Source organism: Bombina bombina, chromosome 1, assembly GCF_027579735.1.
Source record: "Bombina bombina isolate aBomBom1 chromosome 1, aBomBom1.pri, whole genome shotgun sequence".
Classification (NCBI taxonomy): Eukaryota; Metazoa; Chordata; class Amphibia; order Anura; family Bombinatoridae; genus Bombina; species Bombina bombina.
Genome location: NC_069499.1, coordinates 677281771 through 677297092, shown reverse-complemented (window position 1 = coordinate 677297092; position 15322 = coordinate 677281771). Strand labels below are relative to the sequence as shown.

At 34.7% G+C, this 15322-nt stretch overlaps 1 protein-coding gene across 1 annotated transcript in view; it reads right to left on the bottom strand.

Moving 5' to 3' along the window:
• MAMLD1 (mastermind like domain containing 1) overlaps positions 1 to 15322 on the bottom strand; it is a 260678-nt gene that overhangs the window by 15027 nt on the left and 230329 nt on the right. Inside the window, exon 3 of the mRNA XM_053699154.1 lies at positions 3442 to 3585. Coding sequence (XP_053555129.1) covers positions 3442 to 3585 — 144 coding nt within the window. The remainder of the gene's footprint in view (positions 1 to 3441; positions 3586 to 15322) is intronic.

The window sequence follows — 15322 nt, the reverse complement described above, 5'->3', positions numbered from 1 at the left end:
ATTAGGGGGTGTTAGGGTTAGGCTTAGATTTAGGGGTTAATAACTTTAATATAGTGGCGGAGACGTTGGGGATGGCATATTAGGGGTTAATAAGTGTAGGTAGGTTGAGGCGACATTGGGGGTGGCAGATTCGGGGTTAATAAATATAATGTAGGTGTCGGCGATATTGGGGGCAGCAGATTAGGGGTTCATAAATATAATGTAGATGGCGGCGGTGTCCGGAGTGGCAGACTAGGGGTTAAAAATTGTATTATAGTGTTTGCGATGCGGGAGGGCCTGGTTTAGGGGTTAATAGGTAGTTTATGGGTGTTAGTGTACTTTTTAGCACTTTAGTTATGAGTTTTATGTTACAGCGTTGTACCATAAAACTCTTATCTACTGACTTTTAAATGCAATAGGATTCTTGGAGGTAGAGGGTGTATCGCTCACTTTTTGGCTTCCCAGGACAGACTCGTAATATCAGCGCTATGGAAGTCCCATATAAAAAAAAGACTTTACGAAGTTCACGTAAGTCGTTTTGCCGTAAGGCCAAAGAAGAGTGCAGTCACCCTAAACCTTCAAGACTCGTAATAGCAGCGGGCGTAAAAAAGCAGCGTTAGGACCTGTTAACGGGGCTTTTTTACCCTAACGCAGAACTCGTAATCTAGCCGAAACCGAGTCATTGCCAGATGATACAAGCACCTTAGGCTCTCTTAGAAAGAACTATGTTTAAAATGCTGGTGCACGGTGCATACTTAAATACATTTTTGAAACAGTGATAGCTTTTATAAGAAGCATTTTTGCTAATACATGTTTATTACAAAAATGTTTCTATTCAAAACTGAAATGCATACATATGGATTTCAATTTTGGCTGAAATGTCCCTTTTTACCCAGCTCTAATGCACTTATATTGCTTGTGAAGTAGAACTCTATAGTCACCTTAAAGAGACATTGAAGTGTGTGCTAGAGAATTGTATTATTGTGCTGTTGCTTGCATATAATGTGTTTAACCCATCCAAGCACACAGTTTAAGTAAACTCCAGAGTTGTGATGCATTACTGGGATCTAGCAGAGTGTGGCTATATCTTTGGTTACTACTGTATCTGGATACCAAGTATATGTGATCTCTGGATCTTGTTTATTTATTTTTTTATTGTAATTAGTTCAGTTTTACAGATGTTTGGAGACGCAGCTCCGTTATGTGGCATACAACAATAGCTGTTGGTTTTGGAATAAATCAGTAATAGAGCACAAAGCTCATCAATAGAGTCCACACAACCTCCTCCGTTTTAGGTATCAGTCTTTTATGTAGAAAATTGTATTCCCATTAAGGTAGGGTCAGTTCATCATCCAGTGGGTTGTAAAGGTTTCCAGTTGAGGACCCATATGGTAGTTGATGTTATATGGGAGGAGGTATATGGATATAAAACAATGTATTTCTTAATACTATAAAATGATATTAACATATAACAATTTAACAGTTTAACCCCGATCCTCCTGCATCACCGTCAATAAGTTCTTAATTGCCCGTATTCAGTATTAGTTCTTATGATCATACCTGTGTATTCCGTGAGTGTTATGTTTTTTTTCTTATTTTTGTGCTGAACATAATGGTCCCAGAGATGTGAAATTTCTGCATAAGTTTCCATTTTATTATGCTTAAAGGGACACTGAACCCAAATTTTTTCTTTCGTGATTCAGATAGAGCATGCAATTTTAAGCAACTTTCTAATTTACTCCTATTATCAATTTTTCTTTGTTCTCTTGCTATCTTTATTTGAAAAAGAAGGCATTTAAGCCTTTTTTTTTTTTTTTTTTTTTTTTTTTTTTTTTTTTGTTCAGTACTCTGGACAGCACTTTTTAATTGGTGGATGCATTTATCCACCAATCAGCAAGAACAACCCAGGTTGTTCACTAAAAATGGGCCGCATCTAAACTTACATTCTTGCATTTCAAATAAAGATACCAAGAGAATGAAGAAAATTTGATAATAGAAGTAAATTAGAAAGTTGCTTAAAATGTCATGCTCTATCCGAATCATGAAAGAAAATATTTGGGTTCAGTGTCCCTTTAATGTAATAGTATTCTTCCAACTCTATTAGCTCGGTTACTTTCTTAGCACACATATCTATGGATGGAGTCTCTTTGTTCTTACAGTTTTTGGCCATCAAGATTTTTACTCCATTTGTCAGTATACTAAATAGTCTAAGATATGGTTTATATTTAATTTTGGGGGTTTGTTTAATAGCCATATCAAAGGATCGAGTGGTAATTGAGTTTCCAATATGGATTCTACCTCTGAAATCACTGCTCTCAATAGATTTTGGGCAGAGTTACACCACCACCGCATATGTGCTGCACCGTTGTTTACATGTCCGCAACGCCAACATTGATTATTTTTAGTGTGGTATAAGCGATGTATCTTTCTTGGGGTGAGGTACCATCTGTGCAATAATTTAAAATTCATTTAAAAAATTGAAGATGAGATTGAGGATTTCATTGTAGATTGGAATATTGAGATACTTGTCTGGGGTAAAATTATAGTTCCTAGGTCTGTTTCCCAGATTTCTATGTACGAGGGAATGTATCCCGGCGTGCTTTGTATCAGTATTTTATATATGATGAATAGTGTGTGTCGGAGAGGAGGTGTTTGTACACAGAGAGATTCAAATTTAGTCAATGGTCTGACCATGTTCTTGTGTCCTCTATGTGTGGTTATGAAGTTTGTGGTTTGTCGGTATGTAAACCAGTTTTTAAAATAGTCGCGGCCCTTTGATTCTGGAGCTTGTTTATTACCAATGTTAAGACCAGAGTGTGTAGTTATACATTAAGACTTGGCCAATAGCTAGGGTTGCCACCCTTAGCCATGTTTTCCTGGACACTTATAAATTACACATACTGTAGGGTGTGCAGGGAGGAACATGAATAGTGCATATAGATTGTGCTGTCAAGAAACACAATACATGTTCCTCCCTGCACACCCTGCCGCATGTGTAACTCATACAGGAAAACATGACTGAGTTGGTAACCCTACAAACAGCTGAAAGGAAAATATAACAAAGTCTTGCTTTGTATAATTCAAAACAAACCCTTTATGGCCTTCGTAATGCTCAATGCATGTTGTTATGTATTTTATGTGAGATTTTAGGTAGTTTGGTGGAACTGTGGTATTTATTTACTTTTGTATAATAAATGTATTTTGTGTGCAGCCTGTGTCACGCTTTGGCTTTCAAATAGTTTTTGTTAACTCTTTTGTTTTTTGCTTTTTACACATATTGGTTTGTGACTTCTTGCACCTATTCAGGTAACTAGAGTGCTCTCCTTCTTTCTTTTTTTTACAATTTGTCTGGAAACACAACAGTTTATAAAAATCTAGTGAAAAAGCTGGGATCACTACCTTATAAATTAATGGATGCTCAGGGGAAAAATGTTTTTTTTTTAATAATTCATTTCTTCTTACCTGCATCATCTGTCTCCTCATTATTTGCTCCTTCAAGATAGCATTTCGTATGTAGCCATTAGCTGTAGGTGGAGCCGGCACAGAACCTGAATTTGTTATTGAGCCTGGTTCCTGCAATCTGGGAATCATTCCAACATTCGGATCCTGCCAAGAAAACATAAGGGGAAAAAAAAGTAACAAATTTGATCAGGATGATTACTAATTTGAAATGTCACCATATTTTGCAGATCTTACATCATTTCATGCTCTTTCCAGTTCAATTTTATACTCAGTCAACTAGTATTTGTTGTGAAAAAAATAAAATCTCCCTGATAACCCAACAAACAGTATAAGATAACAAATAATATTACAATATTTTTTATTTGTGGTTTTAAGAAATTTGTATTTAACTATACACACATGCTGTGAGTTTATCATTTCCACTATTATCCTCATGATCTTCAGGAATAATAAAATGCTGGAATGAGTTATTGTATTTTTAATATTTATACTGCATAAATGTATTCCTGTAAAAGTGTTGAAACCCTACAAAGGATTTAGTCCTGACTATAATCACTGTATTTGTCCTCCTCGGGATTGGTTTGGGATAGGGAGATTAATGGTGCTATACCCATAGCTACATACAAGCATTTGTGCAATAATACAATGCTGTAATGCATTAGAGCCATTTATTATAGCACCATTATGTCCATTTAATGTTCTGACAAAAACAATGTATTTGGAAAGTGCAGAAAATTTAGTTCTCTAACTATTTTGCTGTCCAAGGGATTAGAAAATGTGAAGCCCCCTGAACTCCCTAATCTGAACAATTTAAGCACATATTTGCATCATAGATTTTTTCCCAACTGGAACTTTGCTTAAAAAAAAAAAAAAAAAAAGAAAAGTATGTGAATGAGAAACATTATACCCTAGAACTACACCTGAAAATGTGCTTCCCCCATAAATCCTAGTTGGACTAAAATATGCTGCTGGCTTCCACCTTTTGGCACAAATGACATAACCAGTGCCTTATCTTTTTACCACTTGTGTCCAGTGAAGTCAACTCATTAATGCTACCACCAAAACATATGTCTGCAAGAAATACTAATAGGACATATTGGACATAAGTGAATGCAAGAACATAGCAAGTGAACTACAAATCTGAATTACTTGACCACAGTGGCAGATGTCTGGAGGGGAAGAGTGTTTAAGGCTCTATACAATGAATTCATTATAAACTGCCCTCAATCTATAGGGTCATTTGTTTGTTGTTTTTAGATACTATATGCTCTACAAAAAACAGGAGAGATTAAAATAAAGGTATAAATAGGCATTAGATGATTAGGTCCCCCACCTTTATCCAAGCACCCTTAATATTATTTAGCTTTGTAGTCAACTATTTGCACCTACAAATGTGATGGCCAGCCAGTTAGGTAACTTCTATAGTAATATGTAGATTGTTTTATTACATAACATAAATAAAAAGGCCTATACACAATGCATACTTAGAAGCATACAGTTTAGCTCTGTTTAAAAGTTTAATAGAACACCCACTGCAAGTGGGAAATAGCAAAAAAAGCAGCCCCCCCCTCTCCTGCATATGAAAAGACTCTTTACACAAACAGGAGCAAGCTGGAGTAGGTATACCTCGGTATTCTCCTAAAACTTTGGTTCTTGGTTAGGAGTCTGAAAATCAGTGCAATGTTATTTAAAAATAAGCAAAACTATACATTTAAAAAAACAAAAACAAAAGCTGTATAGGCTATATAAATGGATTATTTACAAAACATTTATGCAAAGAACAAATCTAGTGTATAATATCCCTTTAAGACCATATGTGGCATTAAAATATTGTGAATAAACTGTAACGTGTTGTAGTTATTTTATAACAATATTTGGTTAATAAACGTTCTGAGGATTTCAGTCTTCAGCTTTTGCTATAACAAGCTTTCCAAAAGAGACTTACATCTCTATTACAAGGAAATGATTATGAAAAATACATACTGCACAGATACTTAAAGAGTTGTGAGAACCTTCCATTGTAATGCAGCCCTGTAAGTGTGCATTTTTCATAAGTGTCACACCTTAAGGAAGAAAGGACAATTAAGGAAATTAAATGCAATGAAGCGCTTCTTAGCGTCCGTGCTCTTTGTCCACAACATTATTGTTACACCATTTCTATTTCTGAATTGTAATTTATTATATCCCATTGTGCACGGTTATACAGAACCTGTTATCTCAATTTAAATAAAAGCTAATAATACCACAAAATGAAAAAATGGAAGAGTAATTCCTTGCACATAAAATAGAGAAACTGATAATGAAATAAATGTTATTTTTCCTAATAGCAATAATTTGTTTTATTTTATACTCTTAGTAAATTACATCATTCTACATCATGTAGGAGGAGAACCTGTTTATCGAGCTTGCCTTCCACAACCCACACAGAACACAGATATTAGCTGGATTCTGGGAACTTAGCAAATACAATTTTATGTCAAATACCAGGTAAACTGTTTATTACTGGGAATATACATTTTTGAAAGAAATAAAACACAGTTATGCAGTGGTTTTGAGGGATGTTTGGAGGAGCCACACACAATTAGTATTTACTAGTTAATACATTTTAAAGATTATAATTAATACCCTAGTTTTAATAAAGTACTATATTGTATATATAAACTAATTTCAAAATAGACTAGAACTCTCACTGGTTCACTGGTTTAGATAGCAATTGTCAAATGTGAAGGGAAAACTAACACTCACTGGACATGAAAAATTAAAGGGACATTAAACACTAAAGGGTCGATTTATAAAAGGCTTTGCAAGCCTTTCGACCCACTATGGCTGCAGGTTCTCACAAGAGAACCTGCATGCCGTATTTAACAAGCAGCGGACATCAGACCGCTGCTTCCCTAATCTTTCGCCACCTCTAAAGTGGTGAAATTCAATCTCCGCTGTCTAGTCCAGCCGAGGAGTTTGACAGCTCCTGAGTGCGTGATTAGCTGTGCACAGGCAGGGGGCGGGATTGCACGCGAGCGCAAAATAGCGCTCGTGTGCAATGCTGAATTCCGCCAGGGAAATCTAACCCGCCAGAGGCGAACTGCAGCAGACAGGGGTGCGTATGTGCGCCCCTATCCACCTCAGCTTGATAAATAGCTGCCTAAATAAATGCTAGATAGAATGATACATTCAAAGAAAAGATTATTCTGAGAATAGCATGTAGATGTATTTTTTAAGTTTAATTTGCTGTTAAAATATTGACAAAATAAGTGTAAAGTTTAAGTGTCTATAAAACAATGAGAGCTGCCATGTTGTAACTTAGGTTACCTTCTCTGCTGCGGCCAATTAGGGACAGTTATAAATAGGTCACAAAAAAAGTGTACAGCCAATGGCTGTGTGGAATACAACAGTGTTCTGCACTTCCATTTCTAACAGGAACTGAAAATTCACAATTTCAGAATGGAATTACAGGAAAAGGGGACAAAATAAATAAGGAAAGTATATTGCAGAGTTTTTTTTTAAAATATATATATGCTTTATCATTTTATATTACCATCTCAAAGTGTGTAATGTTCCTTTAAAGCTACATCCCATGAGTGTTGTAGCTATAGATAGATATAGAAATATAAATGTAAGGATTGGGAAAATGAGATTTACACAGTGCTACAATTTGTTAAGTATAAAAAAACAGCCTAAGCCAAAATATACTAAGCAACAGGGCTTTATGTTTGTATATTGTACTCTTGTGCTATGCAGCATAAAAACACTTGGTGTCATATGCATTTAAAAAAATATAGTCTGTGGTATAAGAACACAAATAAAACATTTGAAAACTACTGAGATAGATTATAGCCAGTTGTTCTTGTCTCTAGATTCTCATAGCTCCCACCTGCCAGCATCAAGTATCATATCCCACTGAATAAATAATGTTTCCAAACCTAAGTGTTCCATCTAGCAAATGAAGCATGGAAAAAACAGCCGAGCAAGTACATGATAATAAAATCATGGGCACATGGCTTAAACCCATTATCCACTTTAAATTCACTTTTTTATTATTATTATTATATATTATCATTGGCATAACCTGCTCTGAGAATTAGCTCTGATGTTGTCTGCTCATTTACAGAATTAAAGCAAGCTTCCTTTTCTGTAGAATCAATGTTATCAGTAGATAAGCTGTAAGAAAGAACTGCTTGGCTTTTGACTCTTGCTATATATAATTAGCCTGTAATTTGGAAAACAGGAAGACGCACATGATTTTTGCGAAGGAAGGAAACCGAGATGCCTGAATACCGAGTTTGAAAAATGGTGGGCAAGACATTTTTATTAGCTGTTTACATCTATATTGCATTAACTAATTAAATATTTTGCACATTAAAGTGATGGTAAATTTCAGAATATAACAAAAAATATAACAGTTTGCAAATAAAACCACATAATTATTTTTTTTAAAGTGTCTATATATTTTAAAATAAAATATTTATAATCCTAATTGGCATTGTCTGTTCCTCCGCTCCCATTAATTTCCTCTTTTGGCTGGGCTGTGATGTATAATGCAGTCCCACCCACTCACTACATAGGCTTTCTAAGGGCTTTCTAAGGGCTTTAAATGGGCTGGACTTCAAGATGGTCAACTGACACACATGTTGATTGGATGTTCACTGGAATTATCATTTAAAAAAAAAGAGTTCATCCATGTGGGCCGGCATAACATTGTAATAGAAGCATTACTATATGCACTAATTTAACCCTTTCACAGATGGATTAAAATAAGAAAAAGAAAGGTACATATATACTTTTTTAATGGCAAAGTTTACATTTATGGCATTTGATTAGTTAAAGTTTACCATCACTTTAATACCAAAGATGAAATGCTACTTTAAAGTTTCACACCTTTAAATAAAGATACCCACACTACATTGTTTTTCTATTGCATAAGAAAAAATATATGTTTTTAATTATATGTCTGAAGCTTAAAACTAAACATTTTTAAATTATCTATTTTGCACTTTAATAAAAATAAGACAACACTACATTGAGATTTTTAATATTGTAGCACCCATATTTTGTTTTTAATTAAGTGACATCCCAAATTGTTTTCTACTATATTAGTGAAAGAAAAGATAACTGAAATATATGTATTTAAAGGGATACTAAACCCACATTTTTTCTTTCATGATTCAGATAGAGCATGCCATTTTAAGCAACTTTCTAATTTACTCCTATTATCAATTTTTCTTCATTCTCTTGCTATCTTTACTTGAAAGAGCAGGAATGTAAGCTTAAGAGTCAGGCCATTTTTGGTTTAGCATCTGAGTAGCGCTTCCTGATTGGTGGCTAAATGTAGCAAACCAATCAGCAACTCTACCCAGGTGCTGAACCAAAAATGGTCTGGCTCCTTACCTTACATTCCAGCATTTTCAAATAAAGATATCAAGGGAACGAAGAAAAATTGATAATAGGACAAAATTAGAAAGGTGCTTAAAATTGCATGCTCTATCTGAATTATGAAAGAAAAAATGTGGGTTTAGTATCCCTTTAATGGCTAGCTTAATTTAAATTAAACAATTGTAACCACGTCTCACTTAATGGTCTACTTATTACCTCTTCTCAAAACTGTGATATACTCAGGCAGATGACATGGTATACTGTATTTAAAAAAAAAAAATCTGCTTTAAAGAGATAAACACATTAAACACCTTGAGATTTGTTTATAAAATGTTTGTCTAATGAAACTACTTTGCACTATATTTTCAGTATTTATTTTGCACCCTATTCATTTAATTTAGCTCTTAAAGTTGAGCTATTTCTAATACTCAGAACTTGAAATGCACCCTGCTGAACTGACTTCTAACCGCTAACTCTGCTACATAACTGTCCCTAATTGGTTTTAACTGATAACAACTACAAATAAATGCATTGTATACTAATTTTAGGACCATGGCTAGCTTATGGTGGGTGGAGTTTGTCTTTTGAAAGATAATTGCAGTAAAAAGGATGTCAATTTGTTTTAAAAACGCTAAGACATGGCTTATATGTTATTCTTTAGAAGCACAACAGAAATGTCTTGTAATTACAAGCTGTTTAAAGTCCCTTTAATTAATATGCACATGCCATTTCACTGCATGTGTATTTAATAGTCCTTTCAATCCATTTGAGAGACATGAAACTCCAAATTGTCCTTTTTATGATTTAGATAGATCATACAATTTTAAACAACTTTCCAATTTACTTCTATTATCTAATTTGCTTCAGTCTCTTGGTATCCTTTGTTAAAGGGGCAGTAATGCACTACTGGGAGCAAGCTAAAAGCCAATGGCAAGACGCATGCATGTGCAGACACCAATAAGCAGCTTCTGAGCCTACCTAAGTATATTTTCCAACAAAGGATACAAAGAGAACTAAACAAATTAGACAATAGAAATTAATTATAAAGTTATTTAAAATTGTATGTTCTGATCTGATCTGATTCATGAAAGAAAAAAAAATGGGTTTCATGTCCCTTTAATATAGTTTTTGTTCATTTCTAATTGTTCAATGACAGACATTGGACAAAGTAAGCAGCACAACTTTAAATTATAACTTTGCTTCCATGTAATGCCTGTGCAGAAGTTAAAGGTGATATATGCTCCCTAGACAAATGAATGCTTTAGTAGGTTAAGGGAAGAGCAAGCAAGTAACAAATCTGTCATTATATTCATTCCTCAAGTGTTTCCCCCCACCCAGCTGTTCTCTATCAGGTCTTGGGGGCTTAGACACCTTTTCTAAATAGTTCATTACCACAGTGCATAACCTACTAATTAACCTTTATTCCAGTTATTTTTCTGTGAATTCAATTGCTGAACATGCACCTTTGGATTGTCTTTTGCTAAGGTCATTTGCATTTTGATACCTGTGCAATAATTTTGCTTTATTATTCTGTATTTATCTTATGAAAACTTAAAGTGATGGTAAATTCGCCCCAACAGTTTCACGTATTATGAAAAGTCTTCTAACTACCATATTGATATGCTTATTTAGCATAAAAGTCAACTGTACTTTAATTTACCAGCATTTTATTCACGCTACATTTCCTACGCTATTTGCGCAACATAAACAGTGATGCTGCTTACTGTTAATGCTAATAAGCATCACTGTTTATGTTGCGCAAATAGCGTAGAGGGTCGGGCATGCGCATTTTAAATTACAAGCAGAGTTCCAAGCACGGGAGCGTGTGGTCATTGATTTACATGGGGCTCATGGTGAGGCTACGATTGGCTACAACAGCTGCCAGTCAAGTAAGCCTAAACGAAAATCGTAGTGAGAGGCTGCATTAGATGAGGAAATGTAGCGTGAATAAAACGCTGGTAGTGTTAGGAGAAGACCTTTCATAATATGTGAAACTGTTGAGGCAAATTTACCATCACTTTAATAAAAATTATTAAAATAATAATAATAATATATATATATATATATATATATATATATATATATATATATATAAACAACAACAAACGTGCATTTATTTTACTAATTAACCCATACTTTCAAACACTATTAGCTGCCATATTTTACTTTTCCATTGCCCTTTATGGTCAATAGTATTTGGACACCAATAATATTTATTGAGTTCAGGTGTTTCAGCCACACCCATTGTTAACAGGTGCATAAAATCCAACACATAGCCATGCAATCTTAATAGACAAACATTGGCAGTACAATGGGTTGTATGGAAGAGCTCAGTGACTTTAAATGTTGCACTGTCATAGGATGCCACCTTTGCCACAAGTCAGTTTGTGAAAATTGTGCCTTTCTAGATCTGCCCCGTCAAATGTAAGTGCTATTATTGTGACGTGGAACCATCTAGGAGCAACAGCAGCCTAGTCATGAAGTGGCAGACTATGCAAACACATAGATGCATGTTAGATGCAAAAAACACTTATCTGTTGCATCACTCACTAAAGCATTCCAAACTGCCTCTGGAAACAACATAAACACAAGAACAGTGTGTCAGGAGTTTCATGAAATAGGTTTCCATGGATGAGTGGCTGTACACAAACCTCACATCAACATGCACAATGCCAAGTGTCAGCTGGAGTGGTGTAACGCACACCACCACTGGACTCTGAAGTAGTGGAACTGTGTTCTCTGGAGTAATTAACCATCATTCCCTATCTGACAGTCTGATGGAAGAATCTGTGTCTGGCTAATGCCAGGACAATGCTACTGGAATCCATAGTGCCTACTGTAAAGTTTGGTGTAGGAGGGATAATGGTCTTGGGCTGCTTTCCAGTGTTTAAGCTAGGACCCTTAGTTCCTGTGAAGGGTCATCTTAATGCTACAGGATAGAAAGATATTTTAAACAATCGTGCAATTCCAACATTCTGGCAACGGTTCAGGGAACGGGAAGGTCCTTTTCTGTTGCAGCATGACTGTGCCCCTGTGCACAGTGAGGTCCATGAAGTCATGGTTGACGAGTTTAGAGGAATTTAAGTGGCCTACACATAGTGACCTGACCTCAACCCCATTGAACACCTTTGGGATGATTGCAAGTCAGACCATTATGTGCAAAATTAGTGCCTGGCCTCAAAAATGCTCTTTTGGCTGAATGGCCACAAATTCTTGCAGCCACACAAAAAAATCTTGTGAAACACCTTCCAAGAAGAGTCATTGCTATTACAGTCACAAAGAAGAGCAGGAGAGGGCACTCCATACTAGTGTTCATGGTATTGGAATGGGATGTCCAACAAGATCATATATGCGTGATGATCAGGTGCTCACATACTTTTGGCCATATAGTTTATTTTACATCCATTAAAGTCTGTTCAAAAACACCACAGCATATTAATTTATGCAGCTTAACAGGGCCACTTCAAATGGAATAGGATGCACTAGAAAAGAAAGCCAAAAGCCACTCAACTTGAATACAAAGTTGCAATACTTCCCAAGGCAAGCTCTAATGGATTGGGATTATGGCCACTGTAATTAAATAGATTCTCTAGAACCCAGAACTTTGAGATGAAGACAATATAAATATAAAGATCAGAAATGTAGTAGTGGTGATTTTAAATGGGAAAAGCATAAAAGTGTGAAGGTATTGAGAAGGTTCTAGAGAGGAAGAACAATTATAAAAGGATAAATAACCACAGCAGTCTATTAGTTGAAGCAATTCACACTTCAGCATTTTGCTATTAAAAATGTGTCAGAGTTTTTAAAATGTATACATTATCCTGTCTGCTTCTTGAAGTGGTCTACTGCAATATAACTGGTACTTGTTCCTACTTCTATTTTTTATTTTGAATTAAGTGCATTAAAAAGACAAGTTTATTAGTCTATCTCCTGCATATGTTTTCTACAAAATGTATACAAGAAATGTTTGCATTAATCATTAGCCCTATAATCATTTTGTAATTGTAGTTACCAATATCGGCAATTATATCAGCCAGTAATGTAAATATATCTTCAAAAGATTGTTCATGTTGTTTATTTGTGCCTTTGTATTGCAAATAATGTTTTCTTTTACATATTATTTACACAAATGTATGCACGATTGTGACAAATACTGGATATTATAACAGTATGGCTTTATGTTACAATATGTGCATAATAGTCGCAAGTTACACAGTAATGAAGCTCCATGATTCAAAAATTTGACATAACCTTTAATCCATCTACCAGTAAGTTATGCAAATATTGTATACTAAGTCTGAATAGGATTTTACGCATAAAACAGGATTGTTTACAAAGGGCAATAGAGAGTTAAACTGAATTGTGCAATTCTTTAACTAAGGTTTATAAGTATGTCACATGATGGAATATAGCCAACACTTCAGTGTATGTTGACACCCATTTGAATGTCATTTAATGCAAACACTACACCATCATTTATATCCAGCTGGCTGTTTGCCTTTATGTCAGATAGTATTTATTTATTCCACAGTGAAGCTATGAACATCACAAAGTGCCTCTAGGGGAATATTTGAAAGAGCACGGGTACATTTCATATAGTCAACACATGAAAGAGGCTGCAGTGTCCGCACTACCAAAATCCTTTCAGTCTTTCTAGAAACTTGTCTCGTTGCGTGCGAAACCTCTGCTTTTTTTACTGAAGCAAATGAAAATCACTGTGAAGTCTTGCTCTGGGGAATTTTACTACAAAGCTACAAAACAGTGTTTCTTCGAATGATCTTTTCAACAATACTTTATTTTAAACACACACAGCTGCGGATGTTTTACGACTGTCCCTTTTATTTATGCTGTGGTTATCTTTAAACTTTTAAAAAATGCCCCAGGTTAATTTCTTAAAGGTTTTTTTTTATATTATTATTTGGTGTTCTCTTTTTATCTCTTCTTAGAATTTGCTTTGTTTGGAAAGCAAATGACAAGAGGCATACATGTGCAATCACCAATCACAAGCTACCTCCTAGCTCTTTAGCCTACTTTGGTATACTTTTCAACAAAGGATACAAAGAGAACAAATAATATTACATAATATAAGTAAATTGAAAAGTTGCCTAAAATTGTATGCTCTGAATCATGAAAAAAATGGATTTAATGTCCCTTTAATGGTGCATTATAATGCAAAAACTACATGTCCTAATTTGTAAGTGCTTATAGCTTTTTGCATTACTGATCCTAGGTTACTATGTGTTCAGCCCCCTGTTGGAGAGTCACAAGTATTGCAGTTCCTGACCAGTAAACTGCCAATCATTGGCTGGTCATGTGATTGCCTCTTTTGATTGACTAACTGGTGGTTTCCTATTCAGGAATTACAATGCTTGTGGATCCCAATAAGGACTTTACCTATGTGTGTAACTCCTTTCTGAGATTAAACACATAGTAAATGTGAGTTAGTAATGAAAATAATATGCTAACAAATCAGAGCATGTCATTTTTGAGTTAGAATGTCCCATTAAAAGTATAGTTCTGTAACGTGTCATTCAAAACTCCTTAACTAACAGTGCTAGTTTTTTGTTTTGTTTTTTGCTTTCTGACAACAGAGTAAGCCACCTTTCCCTTTAATAGATTTAGAGATGAATACCCCCTTATCCAAAGCAATGTCCTACAGAAGCTTTGATATACATCATATTTTGTCACATTCATAGTCTCTTACAAAGGTTTTAATTTGGAATCTACAGTAGGCAAAACTATTTAGCTGTTTTTAAAGTTAAGCTATGTACCCAAAATTATTTTACCTACTTCTAGACTATTTTAAGATGGTCCATTCTAAATAAAAAGTAACAGAAATCCCCTACTTTATTTAATAAAGATATTTAATCATTACTGTACATCACACATGACGGAGATATGATGGGCAATTAGATCTATAAAGACAAATTAGTTATATTATATAAAAAAATCCACACATGGCAAATTTGACAGACAGTCGGACAAGTTAAACAAATAACAACAACATACAAGTAAATATTCAAAAGGATACATGTTCATTTACTGATACAGATGAAAATATATATATGCAGCTTCATAATATTACAATAGTGATACTAGACTAGCTCTTTATAAACCCTGCATCACATAATATAAAACAGTTGATGTGATGTAATTTGTTTCAGTTTTAAGAAAATAACTCTTAGTAACTGAGACACTGATTAGCTCTGAAACACAGTATCAATCATTACATGAGCTGATAAACTATAAACAGAACGTCCATAGACTGACTGTAATTATTGTGAGTAGTAAACATAACAAAGGATTTAGCATCTTATTTGTGTGCTGCATGATAGGCTACATAAATAAAGCTATTCCAGCCAACCCACTTGATATCAACTGAAAGGTTAGTTTATACAGATCATATCTGTCACCAGGGTTGGCTTTGTAATTAAAGATACTCTTACTAAGAGGGGTGTCTATCTGGCTTGTCAAGTGATGTATCTTTACAAATCATTTTCATGACTTTTGG